The sequence below is a fragment of the Dipodomys spectabilis genome, unplaced genomic scaffold, assembly GCF_019054845.1.
Source record: "Dipodomys spectabilis isolate Male_0828 unplaced genomic scaffold, ASM1905484v1 ptg000366l, whole genome shotgun sequence".
NCBI classification, from domain to species: domain Eukaryota; kingdom Metazoa; phylum Chordata; class Mammalia; order Rodentia; family Heteromyidae; genus Dipodomys; species Dipodomys spectabilis.
This window is the reverse complement of record NW_024871043.1, coordinates 1850415-1868650: the sequence shown is the minus strand read 5'-3', so window position 1 is coordinate 1868650 and position 18236 is coordinate 1850415. Positions and strand designations below refer to the sequence as shown.

Below are 18236 nucleotides of genomic sequence, written 5' to 3'. Positions count from 1 at the left end.
GCTTTGTTTTTCCAGGTAGGGTCTATTTTTGACTATGTACCACCAGGTCCAGCTTATTGAAATGGGGGCAGGGGATCTTTTTTTCCCAGACTGGCCACTAGCCAAAGTACCCACTTCCCTAGCAGCTGGGATTAAAGACTCCGAGTTTCTAAATTTTTGAAAGTTGAGTACTAGAGACAGGTTTGGGGGGGTTTTCTAACCGTTCTAGGGGTGAATCTAGTCTTGTAAATGCTAGGTAGTTTATTATTGAGTTATATATCCGACCAGGGCTTGGTTTTGGATGAAAGCAAAGGTGCATATAGGAAGGAGATCAGCTTTCTAAATTCCTAGATAGTTGGAAGTTAATTTTATGAGGATCACTGCAATTCCGTAAGTGTGTAGGTCAATATTTCCTGGTCTGGATCCTTCCCGGACCAGGAAAGCGCAGGGAGGTTGCAGGAAATTAAACAGCAAGACTAACCAGTTCCCTCATTACAATCAGGATCTGCAGCAGTTATAAACTGGTGTAGCTGCTACTACACCCAAGACTGGATGTTGGCAAGGGTTCAAGGCAGGGGATAAACACGGGGCCCTCACTTTAACTTCACAGAATGCAACTCAGAAGCTTGGTTCTTAACCTGGAGCCTGAGCTCCACAGCAGAGTTTCAAGATGTCCTGCATTATGGAGGGTTCTATTGCCTACATGAAACTAATCCACTTTAAATCCCAGCATTGTCAGTGCCAGGATTTGAACTCAGGGCCTTTGGCTTGCTATGCTAGGCAAGCATTCTCCCACTTCTGAGGCAAATCCCCAGTGCTGGCCTCCCCGATTAATGGTAACACAGGGGTCTAAACTCAGGGCCTTGCACTTGGTAGGCAGGTGCTATATTGCTGGGCTCAACATTTGTTTTTCAGACAGACTCTTTGATCAGTAGTTGATATCATAGAAGTGGGCTACCAACTCCCCTTAAAATTGGAAAAACAGCTAAAGAATGTAGCTAAGGAGGTAATAGGTTAAATATCCTGCTTTCATCAAGGAACAGTACAATTTCAGGATTGCAAGACACGCTAAGCTTAAGCTGGAGCACCCACCCACTCATGCCTCACAGCACCCAGGAGAGGCCAGCCTTCACAGGGGTAGATAACTTTGCCATGGTGGCCTTAAGCACCCTTGAGTGAGGCCAAGGCTGCAGCCTCCCGGGCCCTAGCAGGTCCACCAGCACAGCTGGAAAGCGCTATTCCATCGTTCTCAAAGCCCTGGTCATGTAAGAAACAGAGCAGGAAGGTCCTACCCACTATTTTTGTCCTTCTCCTTCCTAGGGAGTATTAGCACAAGACAAGGGCTCTTTCCTTTTCTGGCCTGAGCCATCTCTACCACTCCACACCACCCTAAAAGCCACAAAACAGACAGACTCCCCCTTCAAGAGTTGTTTATTGGCAGTGGGCTGGAAGGGGTGATGGAGTTAGCGCTCACGGACAACACCACACACCAAGTCACAAAGGAGGCAAGAATGATGGGGAAGAGCCTGGAGTCCTGATGAGGCCCACTCCTCCAGAGGGAGTGGGTGGAGCGGGGGCCTGGAGTGTCGAGGGGGCAGCTTAAACCTCAGCTTACTAGGAACACCTCAGCTTACTAGGAACACCTCAGCTTAGTAGGCGTGGTTGGAGATGAACAGGGACTCGCTGGCTGCAGCCCCAGCCTGCCCACTTGGAGTGTACTTTCCTTGACAGGCGAGGCTATTGGCCTAGGAGGGGAAAGGAAGGAGGAGAGTGAGGTTTCCCATCAGAGCCCTCCCACTTGCCAGATGCCCACCTGCCTTCCCCACAGCCTTACCAGAGCTCGCTTGACATACTCCTCCTGGGCAGCCTTCAGGTTCTCCTTCTTCCCACCCCAGGCCTTCAGAGCAGAGGCCTGCAGAGCTCGGCCATAGGAGAAGGTCAGGGCCCATGGCTTCAGCAAGGGACACTTATTGATGGCATTGAGATTGATGGTTGCCTCTTCCTCACTCTGTCCACCAGACAAAAAGGTGACCCCTGGAGAACAAGGGCAGGACTTGAGTCAGAGATGGGGGCTGGGGGTAGCAGCTAGGAAGTGCCTTTCACAGCAGACCGACTGGGATCCAAGGTGGTGGTCAGTTGCTGTGTCTCCCCCTCCCTGAGGCCGTGGGTGAGGGGACGGGCCTCACCAGTGACCGCAGGGGGCACAGTGCGGCGCAGCGCTGTGACAGTGGCCATGGCAATCTCCTCATTCGAGTACTTCTGGGTGCAGGCATGGCCTGGGGTGACCATGTTGGGCTTCAGCAAGGTGCCTTCCAGATAGATGTGGTGGTCACTCAGAGCCTTGTAGACAGCAGCCAGCACCTGGAGCCAGACAGGACCGAGGTACGTGGTGGGGTAGAGGACCAATCATTCAAGAGCTCAGACCCAGCCAGGCAGGACTGGTCACTTACCTTCTCGGTTACATACTGACAGCGCTTCAAGTCATGGTCCCCATCAGGGAGAATCTCAGGCTCCACAATGGGCACAATGCCATTCTGTGGTGAGAGGGACAGAGTTGTAAGGCCTAAGGTGGAACCCCACCCTATAGTTACCACAGCCACCAGCCCAGATGTTATCTTGCGAGACTCAAGGCTTCAAAGCTCAGTAAATTACGGGCAAAACAAATCTCAGCTCTGCCCCCACAATCCCTACTCTGCCCTTCGGCCTTGCAGAGTAGCCTCCAAGCGGCCTACTACTACTTGCTAAGTATTGGCAACAGTTGTTGTGGGGGAGGTATGCTAGCAGATGGTCAGCAAGCTAGCCTGCACTCAAATGAGGTAGGACCTGCAAGTCCAATCCCACCTGCTGGCAGATACTGGCATAACGGGCCAGAACATTGGCATTTTCCATGATGGCGAGGGCGGAGGGGGTGTGTTCCCCGATCTTCAGCACGCAACGCCATTTGGCAAAGTCAGCTCCATCCTTCTTGTACTGGGCACAGCGCTCGGATAATCCATCCAGCCCTGGAGAGGAGACGAGGACGGAACATGGAGGAAATGTGCCGTGGGGCTCCACTTACTCTTGCCTAAGCTAAGCCCCAGCCTGGCGAGCTGCGTGGGAAGAGGAAGGAGCTCAACAGTCCTCACCTTGGGTGGTGGTCTCGCCATTTGTTCCAGCCAGGGGCACCACGCCCTTGTCCACCTATTGGGATGAGAAACATGATCTAAAGCACTGTCCTACCCTACGCGCCTCCCCCCCATCTCCCCAAAATTTACTTGACCTCTCTCCTGCCTCTCAGAGGGTATACTAACAGTCTCATCAGCCACAACACCCAGGCCTGTGAGGCAGGACCTGCTGGGACAGTATCTGCCAGGAACGTTAATGGGTTGGATATCAAAGGGACCTGGCTCTACCTTCAATGCAGCAAACCATCTCATCGCCTCCCAAGCCTCTAGATTTCTAGCTGTAAAGTGAGAAAATGCCTCCACTTGCTCTTAGAATTGCAAAATGAAAGATGCCATCGGAGGTGGGCTAGCCCTATTCCCCAGGCTAACTCAGAGGAGCCCTGGGTGCCACCTACCGAACCAGAAAAACTTTTTTTTTTGTCAGTCGTGGGGCCTGAACTCTGGGCCTGGGCGCTGTCCCTCAGCTCTTCAGCTCAAGGTTAGTGCTCTACCACTTGAGGCACAGCGCCACTTCCAGCTTTTTCTGCTTCTGTGGTGCTGAGGAATCGAACCCAGGGTCTCACACATCCAAGGCAGGCGCTCTACCAGAGCCACCTTCCCAGCCCAATTTTTTTTTTTTAAAAAAGGGCCAAAAGACTAGTAAGTTCCAGAAGTCTGGAGTGGACTGCACACAAGTCTCCAGACCCCTGACCAGTATTCTGTCCTCACCTTAATGCCCACGACACCACCCTTGGATTTGATAACTTGGGGGAAGGGACGTCCATCATCCGCCTTCTGGTAGAGTGTTTCATGAAAGAGGATGACCCCTCCGATGCAGGGATTCACTCGGTCGTCGGCAGTCAGAAGCAGCTGACGGTAGAAGCGACGGTTCTCCTCGGTGTTCTCAGTGCCAATGGACTGCAGCCGCTTGGCAATGCTTCCTGGAGACAGGGTCACAAGGGAAGGTTAAGAGGATCAACCTGTCACTACCAATCCTGGCTTTACCACCCTGTCTCCTGCCCGCACCGCACCGGTGGATTCATCTGCAGCCAGAATGCCCTTGCCCGGAGCCACAATGCGATGAGCGATGTCCGACAGCTCCTTCTTCTGCTCCGGAGTAAGCGCTGGGTATTGGTAGGGCATGGTGCTGGTGACACCAACTTCCTGGGTGGAGGAAGCAAGGCCTGGTCAGGTGGATGTTCCCATGAGCTCTCAGGGTCAGGGTTCCTTACCTAGAGGTCAGGGTGGAGGTTCCCAACCTCCCAGACCTCCCCTGCCCCACACCCGGCAGGTCCTGGGGCATGTCCTAATCCACAGCTCTTCTTTATACTAGACCTGCCTCCACCTGTACCTTTCCTAACTCTCTTTGTGGCTGGGTGGTGGGCTGGGTGGAGCCCTGCTGAGGTTGGGCTCTCCCACTGACAACTGGGGGAAAGGAAACAGCCAGAGCCAGAGACATGCGGGTCACGTTGAAGCTGGACCCTTCTGGCCTGCGCATTGCCATGGGGTCACCTTCCTAGAAACAAAATTGAATCGGAGTATTTCAGAATTTAAAGATCATGCATGAGTAGGGCAAGAGGGCCCAGTAAGTTGTCTAAAAAGGCCCAGAGAAGAGAAAGATCTGTGCTGGAGCCACACAGCCACCCAAGGGGCAGATCTGAGATTAGAACCCAGATGTTGACTGCCAGTTTGATGTCCTATCCAATCCAATCAAGAATCCCAGGGCTGGCCCAGGTTTCAAGGACATCCCAAGGTCAGACCTGGGGGGGGAGGGAGGCTGTTAGGGGAAAGGCACGAGGGTAATCAGACTGGGGAAAAGCCCTAAGTGAGAGGGAAGGGAAGGGTTTCTACCTAACTGGGGGATGTGGTGGACAGACAAGCGCCCCACCCCTTCTCTTTAAAAAGTGCGTGTGACTTTGGCAGAAAACAGCTCGGAAGCAAGGTCACAGAGCAGGAAAGACGGGGAAGGTGTTAATGGGTCACCAGGGCTGCGAGAGGGGGTGCGAGAGGGGGTTCCCCTCCTCTCGGAGGCCAGGGCGGGCGGGCGCCCCCTCCCCCCTCCAAGGCGGCAGCCAGGGGTCCCAGGGGGAGCAAAAGGACCCCTAATGCTTTGCATCAGAGAGGGGGGGGGAGTCCCTTGGTGGGGGGGGGGGGGATATAAGAAGGAGCCGGTAGTAAGATGGCCCTTCGTCCCGCTTCCTCCCCCGCCATGACTCAGCGAGCGGAGCGGCGGCGATGCGCAGCAGGGCCGGGGAGATGCCGGCGCGCGGCGGGGCGGGAGCGGGGCTCGGCGCGGACCCCGGCCCCGGCCCGCGCACGTGGCGAGGGGCGCTCACCTGGCTCGGAGGGGGCGGGCGGAGGGGGGGCGGCGGCGGCGGCGGCGGCGGCGGCGGGCGGACGGACGGACGGAGCCACGCGAGCGCAGTCACCAGGGCTCGGTTCTGCGCGTTCCAAGAGAACGCAGCCTATTCAGCGCCGAGGGGGCGGGCGGGGGCGGGCACCGGGCCTTTTAAAGGCACCGCTCCGCCCTCCGCCGGGCTCCGCCGGGGCCCGGGCCACCACGCCGCCAATGGCAAGCGAGGAGGCGAGCGCGCCGCCGCCCGCGGGCCGGGCCGCGCGGGGAGGCGCCCGGGAGGGGCGGGGCGCCCGCGCGGCCCCGCCCGCCGCCGCCGCCCCCTTTGGACGTGACTCGGGCCACATCCCGCGGGCCGCGGCCCTGCCCCCCCCGCCCCCCGCGTGCTGGGCCCCCGCCGGCCCCGCGCGAGCCAGCGCGGTGACTCAGCGGGAACTGCGGGCCCCGGGAGGACGGGGCGGGCGCGGGGCCGCGGCGCCCCGAGGGACGCGGCGGGCGCGGGCTGCCCGCTGCTCCCAGCCCCGCTTCCGGCCGGCGCCACCTAAGTCACCCCAACCCAAGGGCGAGGTCGGGCGGAGCCGGCCGAGGCCTCCGGGCGGCCACCCACCCGGGGCCAGAGGCGGGGGAAAGGGCGGCGGGTGGGCGCACTGGGAGCGGCAGGGGGCGGCGAGGCCCCTCCGGGCCCGGCCCCGGCCGGGGAGCGGGGCCCCGGGCGCACGCGCACTCCGTCCAGCCGGGCCAGGCCGCGGAGAGCCTGACTCGGGAGCACGGGCCGGCTCGGGCTGGCCCGGCGTGGCCTGGACAGGTCCCGGAGGAACGGCTCCCCCCGCCCGCCCGCCCCGGGGCCTGATTTCCTTCTCCAAAATAAAATCAGCCCCCGAGCTGTCCGCCTTCCCCGTGCTTGGCCTCCCGTTCTTCCAGGCCCGATCGATCGCCTTCCTACCCCCGGCCCCAGCCCACCTGCAGCGAGGCGAGGAGCGGAGCGGGGCCTGGCGCGCGCGCGGTCTGCAGTGAGCCCCGCGGGCCTGGGCTGGGTTATAAGGCAGCCCCTGCCCTCCCCCGCGCCAGTGTCCCCAACCTTCGCGGTAACCCCTGCCCTTTCCTCACCACGGATCCCGCAGCAGGGACCTATATTTAGGGAAACTTGAAGCCCCTGACATTCATGCCAGCATGGGGCCCTGCGTGGGGGCAGGCGGAGGCCTTGGGTCCACCCAGTGGGGAGGGCACCGCATCCCCCCACCCTCCCCCAAACCAACTCACCGTTATGTTTCAGAGGAATTCTCTTCCTTGCAATTCCAGACTGAGGCTATTGGTTGTTACGAGAAATAATCCTCTGAGCAGGGATCTGTGGGTGGAGAGGAAGGAGTAAGGGGGGGGGGGGTGCCTCCCTGCTGCCTGCCACCCATTCCTTCTAACCCCCTCCCGTCCCCACTCTGGGCCGGTTGGTGGGTTTTTTATTTTATTTTTTTTCTGAAGAGGGAGAGCATTAGAAGACAAGACACTCACCTCCAAAATAACCAAGAGTCCACGCATAGGGTGCAGGCGGGCACCCCTACATCCTGACGCTCAAGGCCCACTGGGGTCTTCCCATAATGCCTTCTTGGTCAGAAGTATCCTGGCCCTCACCTGCACCTGCAGTCATTTACTTGGTGAGGGAAGGAGGGGCAGAGGCACGGGCCAGAGAACGAGTTCCTTTCCCTTCCAGCCCTCCAAATTCGCTGCAGGCCAGCCACCCAAAGGCTGCCAGGGGCCAGGCTTTCCACTGGGGGTTCCCAGCCTGGAGAGCTGGGGAAGCCATTTGTAGCTCCAGGAGTCCGGAGAGAAATGTCCTGATGGCCCTTAGGAAGGGGGGCATGTGGGTCCCGGGGGCTGACCGCTCCCCAAAGACCAGGGGTCCTGGGTCCTCATCGGAGCTTGATCTCAAAGCAGAGACAGTTGAGGCTCTGGCAGTCAGGGAGCTGGCAGGCACAGGCACAGTCACAAAGTGGGCAACAGTGAGGGCACTGCGGAGCCCAGCCCTGCGGGGAGAGGAGAGAAGGGTCAGTTGCCCTTCGAAGGGGGAAAGGAACCAAGGGGCTTGCTCAGTGGAACAGAGGGTGCCACCCACTATTGGGGTGAACAAAACCTGTTCGCTATACCGTTGAGAAGTCAGGCTGTGTTCAGGAGCCAGCTGGAGGGGTTCTCTCCTTCCCCCTGCATGAACCCAGGGGCAGAAGGCCCTGTTCCTGCTACAACTTGGGTGTCCCAGGGTCCAGCTCAAGAATGGTTCTGCTGCGTACCCTCAAGGCCTTTTGCCATCGAATTAGTACACAGGAAGTACATACACTCTTCTGTCCATGAACATCATTCTTGGCATGAGACCAGGCTACAGGATATCATTCTGTGTGTGTGTGCGCGTGCGCGTGTGCGCGCTGGTACTAGGGCTTGAACTCAGGGCCTATGCACTGTCCCTTAGGTTTTTCACTCAAAGCTGGTACTCTACCACTTGAGCCATAGCTCCACTCTCTTCCCTCACTCCCTCCCTCCCTTCCTCCCTTCCTTCCTTCCTTCCTTCCTTCCTTTGCTTCTCTCTCTCTCTCTTTCCAGTACTGGGGTTTGAATGTAGGGATTCCCATTTGGTAGGCAACACTGCACAACTTCACCTATGCCCAGCCCAGCCTGTCATTTGTTTTTGAGCACCAAACACCAAATACTTCTTGTTTTGTTTTTGTTCTGGGGCTTGAACTCAGGGCCAGGGTGCTGTTCCTGAGTTTTTTGTTTTTTGGGTTGTTTTTTTTTTGCTCAGGGCTAGTACCACGTGAGCCACAGTTCTAATTCCAGCTTTTTTCGTGCTGAATTGGAGACGAGTCTCCTGAACTTTCCTGCCCAGGGATGGCTTCGAACAGCAATTCTCAGATATCAGCCTCTCACAGGCGTGAACACTGGTGCCTGGCATAATGCTTTCTAAGGCTAGCTCAAGTGGTAGAATGCCAGCCTAAGAAGCATGAGGCCCTGAGTTCAAACCCCAGTACCACAAACAAAAAACCCACTTTCCTAGTTTCCTCTGAAATATTTTAAAGAAATTTTAGTATTTGTTTTGAGACAATGTAGCCTATGGTGGCCTCAAACTCACAATCCTCCTGACTCTGCCTCTCAAGTGCTAGGATTACATATGTGCACCACATTTGGCACACAATTTTAGAGCTGGGATGAGCCAGGGCTGGCTGCCCTCGGGCTTGAGATACCCCTGTCCCCACTGCCGCTGAGGAGCATGAGTAGGGGAGGGGTAGATAACCCCTTGTTCTCCACGGAGCGGGCAGGGAGACTCTGCTGAGCAGGTGTCTGAGACACAGACACTGAACAAGTGGATGAAGTGAAGCAGATCGTTTTCCCTCCGTAGGCAGACAGAAGAGGGCTCTGGGCTCCAAGGAAACAGACTTGTCTCTTGGGGAGAAGGAACATCATGTCCTTAGGGACAAAATGGGAAGCTGTAACCCCTGCAGTGCACGCTCCTCCACCCTGGGAAGGGAATGATTTGCAACTGCCAGGGGCATGGACTGGAGGCCGGCCAAGGGGCCGAAGTGGGACAGAAGACTGGCTCCTCAGGGCCAGAAGGGGAGCTAGTGACACAGTTGCACAGCTCAATCAGAGACCTGGGCCAAGCCAGGAATAGGGAAATGACCTTTCCAACAGCTGAGGTTTCGGGGTGCGGTGTCAGATGACTGGTGAGATCAGCTTTCACTAGGGGCTCCAGCAAGGGGAGGGGATCTGACAGAAGGGGCTATGAAGCTGGCTGTACTATTGCCAACAGCCAGAGAAGGTAGGAAGAACCCTGGTGGGAGACCAGAGGTGGGTTTTGTTGGTGTTGATGAGGGGGTGGTTTGGAGGCATCTCCAGGGAGCCCCATGCTGTGGGTTTTTAGAGGCCTTACACTCATTCTCTGTGCAGAGCTGGAGGCTGAGAGGCCCTGTTGCCTTACCTCAGAAAAGAAGGGCATTAAAAGCATCTCTTGGCTGTGTCCACAGAAGGGTTTAGATGGAGTCATTAATAACAGGCTAATGGATTTCTTGACTCACAACAGTGGCTTCTGGAAGGAATCTGCTGTTTAAGTACATTAAACAAGAACTCCACAAGCCTGTTAACCCCTTACATGCCTCTCTGCTCCTGAATGAGTTTTTCACTTTGAAAGTTTTCCCACAGAAAAAGAATTGTTACTCCTTGCAAACAATTAACATTTGTATCAAGTTTCCACTACTTGGTGACACAGACACAGAGGCCGAGAGAGAGAGAGAGAGAGAGAGAGAGAGAGAGAGACAGAGGGGCCAAGAGAGAGATGGGGGGGGGTGGCAGTTACCATCTTTATTGGTTAGAGTTCAGGCCCTAAAGCTAGGAAGACCTGGATTTAAATCTCAGCTTGGCTAATTCATGTTCTGAACCTCAATTTCATCATCTCTGGAACAAATAGAACACCTGCTTCACAAAGTTACTGCTGGGAATCTGGAAAGAACTGAGTTCCATGTCTGACACCTCGTGAGTGCTGGGAGAAAGAGCACGCTAGCCGGCACCAGTGGCTCACGCCTGTAATTGGAGCTACTCAGGAGACTGAGATTTGAGGACCATAGTTCAAAACCAGCCCAGGCAGGAAAGTCCAAGAGACTCTTACCTCACCAAAAAGCCAGAAGTGGAGCTGTGGCTCCACTAGCCTTGAGCATAAAAGCTTAGGGACAGCCCCCAGGCACTGAGTTCAAATCCAAGGTCCAGCATACACAGAAAGAGAACTAGCTTCATCGTTAGATGAAGGGGCCTGAACTCTGGGTCTGGGTGCTGTCCCTCAGCTCTTCAGCTCAAGGCCAGCGCTCTACCACTTGAGCCACAGCGCCACTTCTGGTTTTCTGGTGGTTTATTGGAGATAAGAGTGTCATGACCTTTCCTGCTCGGGCTGGCTTTGAACCATGATCCTCAGATCTCAGCCTCCTGAGTAGCTGGAATTATAGGCATGAGCTACCAGTACCTGGCTAACTTTTTTTTTTTTTTTTTTTTTAAGTCAATGCTTCTGTTCTATCTTGTGAGGGGCCTGGAGGCCTGACTCTTTTGAAGTGTCTTATCTGCTTCGGATCACACGCAGGCAGAGCTCATGCACAGCTGATCTTTCCCCTACTCTACTGTCATAGCTTACCTATCTCTCTGTCCTGGGAGATCCCCCAAGACAAAGGATTTGGTCTATGGTCAAGTTCCAGGGTCCAGCCCAGAGTCAGCAGTGACTCCATACACACGTGGTGGTGGTAGAGGGGAAATGAAGGTAGGGATTCAACCCTCACCACAGAACAGCACAGCAGGCAGGCTTGTCTCCCAGAGGCAATGAGAAGCCTGGTTTATGGTCTGGCTGGCCCAGCTCCATGACCTCAGGCAAGTCACTGAAGTATCTATGAGCCTTAGTGTCTAAAGCTATTGAACAGGCAAGAGCTTTGTTACCTTTGTGGTTGTTATTGTTACTATAAGGAGAGGAGAACACAGAGACTTCAATGTACTTTGAAGAAAGACAACTCAAGGACAGAATCAGAGCCCCACTCCGGGTTAGCCCAGAACTCTTCCAGATTTCTTCCAGGTTCCAGCAGAAACTAGATAAGGCCAGATCCTGAAGGCTACAGTTTGGGAAATTCCTGAACCAGCAGGTGGAATACTTTGACTCTCTAAAGTCACCTCAGTCCATCCTCTCCTAAGGAGAAAATGGCCAGACTATTCCCTTTGTGTGGCCAGACAGGGAAGAGGACAGTGTCCTCAGGAGAGAGGAAATTCTGTAACTGAGCAGCTCCAACCAGAGTTTTGATAATCCAAGGTCTCCATTTTGTTGGTGGTGGTGGTGGTGGTTATGTGGCTTGAACTCAGGGCTCAGGTGCTATCCTTGAGCTCTTTTGCTCAAGGCTGGTACTCTACCACTTTGAATCACAGAGCCACTTCTGGTTTTCTGGTGGTTCATTGACGATAAGAGTCTCACAGGCTTTCCAGCCTGGGCTGGCTTTGAACTGTGATCCTCAGACCTCAGCCTCCTGAGTAGCTAGGATTACAGGCATGAGCCACCAGCGTCCGGCCCAAGGTCTTCATTTTTTACCCTCTGCCCTATCAACCCAAACCCCTGGAGCCCCTCTCCTGACTATCCCTAGGGAACCAGAAGTAGATTTATGACAGAAAAGCTCCTTACCCCAATTTATTTTGAAACTTAAAACATCTGCCAGGGATTTCCGGACCAAGAGTTTGCCTAAGGCTTAATATATTTTCTCCCACAACTGTAGAAATGGGCTCATCTTCTGTGTCAGGGTCAACCCTGAATATTCAGTGGCAGCCAATAATCCTGTAATCCTACTATTCAAGAGGCTGAGATCTGAGGACTGTCGTTAGAAGGACTTTCCCAGAGTGGGAAAGTCCATGGGAATCTTATCCCCAATTAACCAGCCAAAAAGCTGGATGGTGTTTATGCTGGCTCCACGTAACTCCGGAACCATGCTTGGTATAGAGTTGGTACTCAGTTAATAAAAAGGCTGGAAAGAGAGAATGAAGGACAGCTCATACTCAGATCGAGGATCTGTGGCCCAAGGGTATGAGTGGCACTCACAGTTTCACTGGGCTGGGGGCAGCAGGCATCCAGGTAGTGGGCTGGACTGGGCAGAGGGAAGTCACAGGCTTCTGCGCAGGTCCAGCAGCAATCTTGGGGTTCAGAGGCACCTTGCTTCTTGCAGGTGAAGCTGCAGTCAGTGCAGCAACCCTGGGCCTAAAAGATGACAGCACTCAGGATTTGGGCCAGGCAAGAGGTAGGATAAGACTGGCTTTGGATACCAGGCGCCAGTGGCTCATGCCTGTCATCCTAGCTACTCAGGAAGTCTGAGATCTGAGAATTGTGGTTCAAGGCCAGCCTAGGCAGGAAAGTCCATGAGACTCTTATCTCCAACTAATCACAGAAAAAGTTGGAAATGAATGCAGTGCTAGCCTTAAACAAAAGGAGCACAGGGACAGCACCCAGGCCCTGAGTTCAAGCCCCAGCACCAGCAAAAACAAAACAAAACAAACTGGCTTTTGAGACCGGGGCAGAAGGGTTGACTAGGAGCAGGTAAGTGTGAAGCGGTAGAGGTGTTTCGGGATAAAAGCCTGTAGGTGAGGGGACACACTGATCAGTTCTCGTCCCCAGAGCCCATCCTGTAACTCCCCACCAAGTTCCTCACCAGCAGGCAGTGCCTGGTCAGCAGCACCAGGCCCAGGAGCAATAAATAGATGCCCACGGCGATGAAGACGATGGCAGGAATGGGGAGCAGCAAGGGAGGGCTGCTGACAGAGGCCGGGGCTGGGTTCCACGAGCTAGAGACCTGGGCAAGCAGAGGAGGAAGGGGTGATAGGGAGGTAGCAGGAGCTACAGACACACAGGAGTAACATGAGGGACACAGAGGTGGCTTGGGGTGGGGGGAGAGGCGATAGGATGACGCTGCTGAGTCTCATCATCTTATCCCCAAGCGGGCTTCCCTTTCCTCCATCTTCATTTTACCAAATACTTGTTGGTCATTCTAGAACTTTCCAAGACTGACAACTTACTGCTTTTTTTTTTTCTTTTTCAGAATGCTTCTCCCAACACAGTTCTTGTACCTGACTGCCCGAACCACGGCTTTCACTTCCCCCAGCCCACATTACCTGCACACCCCCAGATTTCATCCAGCTGGCTGGTTTGTCGGTTTTTCACATCAGCTTCCTGTGCATCCCTCTCTCCCCCTCCCTCCCACCCTCCTATCCTCCCAATCCCAGTCTAGCCCTGAGGGTGTCTCTCTTCCTCCCACAAAAACACACACACACACACATACATATACACACACACACACCTCTGCCTGTACTGCTTTGCCCTGCCCACAATCCCACAATGCCTTTGTCCCCCTGATCACACACACACACACACACACCCCCTCTGCCTGTCCCCCTGATCACACACACACACACACCCCTCTGCCTGTACTGCTTTGCCCTGCCCACAATCCCACAATGCCTTTGTCCCCCTGATCACTCTCTCTCTCACACACACACACACACACACACACACACACACACAGAGCCTCTGCCTGTACTGCTTTGCCCTGCCCACAATCCCACAATGCCTTTGTCCCCCCCCCCCCCCCATTACTTAGTAAACCCTTTATCTGGACGGGGATTTGCTGTCCCCTGGGAAGTCCACCCCGCACCGATCGGGTCTTGGCCTTCCCCTCCTCACCCCCTCCTCACCCTCCCCCGGCCCCCCCCCCCCCGTGCGGACAGTGAGGCCAGCGCGGGGCTCGGGGGAGGGGGGCCTGGCGGGACTCACGTCCATGGGGCGGGGCCGCGCCTGCCGTCCGGGAGCTGCGGGGGAGAGACGGAGGTGGGCTCAGGGCCGAGCGGCGCCCGTTCCCCGCCACCCTTCCCTCGGAGGGGGGAACTTGAGGCCCCGCGATGGCCGCGGAGGGGGTGGGACCTCGGGGGGGTGCTGGAGGGCGGCGCCTCCCTCGGGGGAGATCCCCGCGTCGGCCCGAAGCGCACCTGCCCGCCGCCCGCGACGATCCCCGCACCCAGCGACCACCCGTCCGCCGGCCGGCCGCACCCTCGGGGCCGCGGGCCGTTCGCAGATTTCCGCGCCACGCGGGGTCCAATCGGCCGCCGAGCCAGCACCGCCCCGCAGCCCGGCGCGGCTTCCCGCCGTTGCCATGGCGACCGCGGCGCCGCGCTACGGCGGCCGCGGGGACCCAACTCGCTCTTCCCGCCGGGCCTCTCCCGCCGCCCGATCATCCGCGGCCACAGGTTCCATCCTCCTCGCCATCCTCCGGGCTGCGCCGCCGCCACCGGGCCGGGATTAGCGAATTCTCACCATCTCCGGCCTAGATCCCCATCCTCTTCAGGTGCCGGATGTCAGAGGAGGCACCGGGGGTCCTGGGGGGCAGGGGGGGCGGGGGAGGCTCTCCAGAGAGGACTGAGCCCCCCCGAGCTACAGGACCAACTTGCTGTGTGATTTGGGCCAAGTACTGAGCCTCGCTGAGTCCATTTCCTCATCTGCAAGAGGATGGACGGCTTCCTTCACAGGGATTTTTATAAACAACAAAACACCAAAGCCAATTCGTTAATTCTATGGAATCATCCTTATTTTTTCAACCTGACCTCTCTTCTCCATTTTTACTTTTATCCTCCTCCTCCCGCTCCCCAGTCTTCTCATCACTTACAATGATTTCCTCCACCCATGGCGCGTAGATCGTGTTCCTTCCCTTTTCCTTTTTTTCCTGGTGTAGGGCTTGAACTCGTGGCCTGTGCCCTGGCCGGGAGCTCTTTTGCTCAAGGCTAACACTCTACCGCTTTGAGCCACACCGCACCACTTCCGGTTTCCTGGTGGTTCATTGGAGATCAGGAGTCTCAAGACTTTCCTGCCCAGGCTGGCTTCTTCTTTAATCCCACTCCTCAACCTCCAGAAAGGCTTTCCACTGACTCCAGGATAAATTCCAGGTTCACTGGCCCACCCTGAGCTCCACTTACTTTCCATCTGTTCATTCACTACACACCCTGCAAGAGGTGCAGGGAAGATCACAGTTTAAGGCAAAATTTCTGCCATCCAGTTTCTGACATTAAACTGTAGGAGAGAGTTCAGATAATATTTATAAAAACAAAAATCTAGGGACCTATCAACTCTTCAGGGCTCCACCTAACAAGACTAGCTGAAAGTTTGTAAGTCAGTGCAAAGGACCCATCACAAGTCCCCTCCCTCCCCTGATAAACTCCATCTTCCCTCCCATGGGTGCTGATTTTGCCCCTGTAGGTCTTGCTGTCCAAGATGGAGCCGCATACCCACAGGCCTGGATAGATCCTACTCTTCAGCCTGGGCCTGGGCACTGTTCCTCAGCTCTTGAGCTCAAAGCCAGCATGCTACCACTTGAGCACAGCTCCACCTCCTTTTTCTGTGTATGTGGTACTGAGGAATCAAACCCAGGGCTTCATGCATGCTGAGCAAATACTCTACCACTGAGCCACAGTCCCAGCCCTCTTCAGCCTTATCACAAGGTACTGTCCACATCAGCCTCTGGCCCTCACTTACGCAGCTCTGTCTAGTCTTGGGGATCCTAGGAAAATAGATTCAGATTCTCTGAGTGCAGAAGTCCTGTTCCCTTGGCTCTCAGGGCACCCAGGCTCCTGTTAGTTCCTCCTCAGCACAATGCCAAGATGCTCCTCCTATGTTCACTCCATTGTACCTTGCTGCTGTCCCTCGAGTTTTCTCATGCCACAAGGCACCTACAGAAGTTGCCAGAGCCTGGTTTCCCTGGACTCTGAATCATGCCTTCCACATCAACCACACCAAGAAGTACCAGCAGCCCCTGGCTTCTCAGAGGGGATTTTTTTTTCTTTTTCTTTTGTCAGTGGTGGAGTTTGAACTCTGGGCCTGGGCGCTGTCCCTGAGCTCTTCAGCTCAAGGCTAGTGCTCTACCACTTGAACCACAGCTAGAGCACCACTTCCAGTTTTCTGGTGATTGGTTAGAAATAAGAGTCTCAGGGACTTTCCTGGCCGTGCTGGCTATGAATCATGATCCTCAAATCTCAGTCTTATGAGTAGCTAGGATTACAGGAGTGAGCCTGGCTTCAGAGAGGATTTTCAACCCAGAAAATAGGAGACTAGCTGTTCCCAAATGTCACCACTGTTGATTCAAAACCAGGGACAGATTGTCTCATTGGGTCTGTGTGGGTGTGGTGCTAGAATTTGAACTCGAGGCTTCTGCTTGCTAGGCAAGTGTTCTACCACTTGATCCATTTTGACCTCAGTGCTTTTTGCTCTAGTTGTTTTTCAGGTCCCACATTCTTGCCCAGAGCCAGCCTAAAACTTCATGGATCCTATCTCCCAGTTTCCCAAATAGTTGGAATGACAGCCATACACTACCATACCTGCCTTGTAAGTCAAGGTAAAATCTCTAACTTTGTTTTCCCTTTCTTTTTCTTTTTTCCTTTTTGTCGGTCATGGGGCCTGAACTCTGGGCCTGGGCGCTGTCCCTCAGCTCTTCAGCTTAAGGCTAGTGCTCTACCACTTGAGCCACAGCCCCACTTCCAGCTTTATCTGCTGAGGAATGGAACCCAGGGCCTCATGCATGCAAGGCAAGCACTCTACCACCGAGCCACCTTCCCAGCCCCCCCCCCCTTTTTTTTTCCTTTGCCAGCCTCAAGCCTCCCAAACCTCTGCTTCCTGAGTAGCTAGGATTAAAAGTGTGAGCCACTGTGCTCAGCTTGTCTTCTTTTTTGAGAGTCTTAAGAATGAGGCCATTCCCATCTCAGCCCCAGAAAAGACTTCTGGGAATACATCCTCTCTCCCTTCTTCAGCCCTGCCAACAGAGAACCATTAGTCTTGGCAAGGGGCGCCAAACACATCCATGGGCTGCAGTGGTCAGACTCTCTGCTGATGGTGTTCTGTTCCTACTATTGGCTCCCATAGTATGCAGGTCTGCTTGCTGCCAGGAACGCAAGAGGATGGGTGGTGTATTCATCCCACTTTGCCAAGGCTCTGCTTCTGCCCACATGTTACCATCTCTGGGAGGCTGACCCTCACTGACTTCCCAAGAGCTGATAACCACTAGGCCTCCCTCTCCTGGAGGTTCAGAACTGGAGGTGTCAGCTGGTATAGGTCATTTTTGCACTGCCCCTGGGATGGGGAGAAAAGGAGTAGTCACTCTGGGTTGTGAGCTGCGTGAGGAATGGGAGACATAAGAGGGCTCAGGGATTCAGAGAAGAAGAGGAAAATAAGAGGAGGAGGAAGAGAAGGAGGAGGAGGGAGAGATGAAAAAAGAAAAACTGGATAATCCTGCAGCCCTTCCTAAAACTATCAGACAATACTCACCTAGAGATTAGGAAAAAGGTTTGCCAACTTCCATAATACGAAAAATGAGCCGGGTGCCGGTGGCTCACGCCTGTCATCCTAGCTACTCAGGAGGCTGAGATTTGAGGATCTCGGTTCAAAGCCAGCCTGGACATGAAAGTCTGTGAGACTCTTTATCTCCAGTTAACCACCAGAAAACCAGAAGTGGCTCAAGTGGTAGAGCGCTTGCCTTGAGCTGAAGAGCTGAGGGACAGCGCCCAGCCCAGAGTTCAAGACCTATGACTGACCAAAAAAAAAGAAAGAAAGAAAAGAAAAATGAAAGGCCTGTACGTAGTTCATCATCCCGGAGGAAACAAAAAAGCTGTACTGGAGGCTAGTACTCCAGCACTGTGATCCCAGCACGTAGAGGCTGTGGCTGGAAGATTGTGAATTTGAGGCCAGCCTGGGCTACAGAGTGAGGCTCTGAAAATTAATTATACATATATATATATTATATATATATATAAAATATATATATGAGGTGGGGGTGTGGCTCAGTGGTAGAGTGCTTCCCTAGCATGAGGCCCCAGATTAATCCCCTGCCTCACAGAGAACAAACAAGAAGAAAAACAATCATTCATGAATCCCAAAAGGTACACTAATATTGGAACTGTGCCTTACACTGAGCTTTTTGTTGTTATTGTTGGTGGTTGTGGGGCTTGAACTCTGGGCCTGGGCACTGTCCCTTAGCTCTTCAGCTCAAAGCTAATGCTTTACCACCTGAGCTACAGCACCACTTCTGGTTTTCTGAGTGGTTTATCGGAGATAAGAGTCTCACAGACTTTTCCTGCTCGAGCTGGCCTAGGATTACAGGCATGAGCCACCAGCGCCCGACTTACTGAGCTCTTGAATCACTAAGTAGTACTTTGTAAAGTTCTTGCCCAGCTGCAGTGGCTACTTA

At 54.7% G+C, this 18236-nt stretch overlaps 2 protein-coding genes across 5 annotated transcripts; both read right to left on the bottom strand.

Annotated features, from left to right (window-relative positions):
- Positions 1-1392: 1392 nt before the first annotated feature.
- Aldoa (aldolase, fructose-bisphosphate A) lies at positions 1393-5522 on the bottom strand. 3 transcript variants are annotated; one of them, XM_042666655.1, is made up of 9 exons: positions 5459-5522; positions 4154-4286; positions 3852-4063; positions 3105-3159; positions 2821-2981; positions 2430-2513; positions 2166-2340; positions 1814-2013; positions 1393-1724 (listed from the first exon to the last, which is right to left on the bottom strand). In XM_042666655.1, the coding sequence occupies exons 2-9, from the start codon at positions 4263-4265 to the stop codon at positions 1629-1631; spliced, it is 1095 nt and encodes a 364-aa protein (XP_042522589.1). In that variant the 5' UTR covers positions 4266-4286; positions 5459-5522; the 3' UTR covers positions 1393-1628. The 3 variants fall into 3 exon arrangements, with proteins under 3 accessions (XP_042522589.1, XP_042522588.1, XP_042522587.1); XM_042666654.1 differs by having other exon boundaries at positions 4154-4292; positions 5458-5474; XM_042666653.1 differs by lacking the exon at positions 5459-5522 and adding an exon at positions 4474-4648.
- A 1214-nt stretch (positions 5523-6736) lies between these two features.
- LOC122096215 (keratin-associated protein 10-2) lies at positions 6737-14097 on the bottom strand. Of its 2 annotated transcripts, none has more exons than XM_042666658.1 (6): positions 14060-14097; positions 13787-13821; positions 12669-12809; positions 12065-12220; positions 6982-7493; positions 6737-6820 (listed from the first exon to the last, which is right to left on the bottom strand). In XM_042666658.1, exons 2-5 carry the CDS (start codon positions 13790-13792, stop codon positions 7380-7382), a joined length of 417 nt encoding a protein of 138 aa, XP_042522592.1. In that variant the 5' UTR covers positions 13793-13821; positions 14060-14097; the 3' UTR covers positions 6737-6820; positions 6982-7379. The 2 variants fall into 2 exon arrangements, with proteins under 2 accessions (XP_042522592.1, XP_042522591.1); XM_042666657.1 differs by lacking the exon at positions 14060-14097 and adding an exon at positions 13999-14037.
- Positions 14098-18236: the final 4139 nt, after the last annotated feature.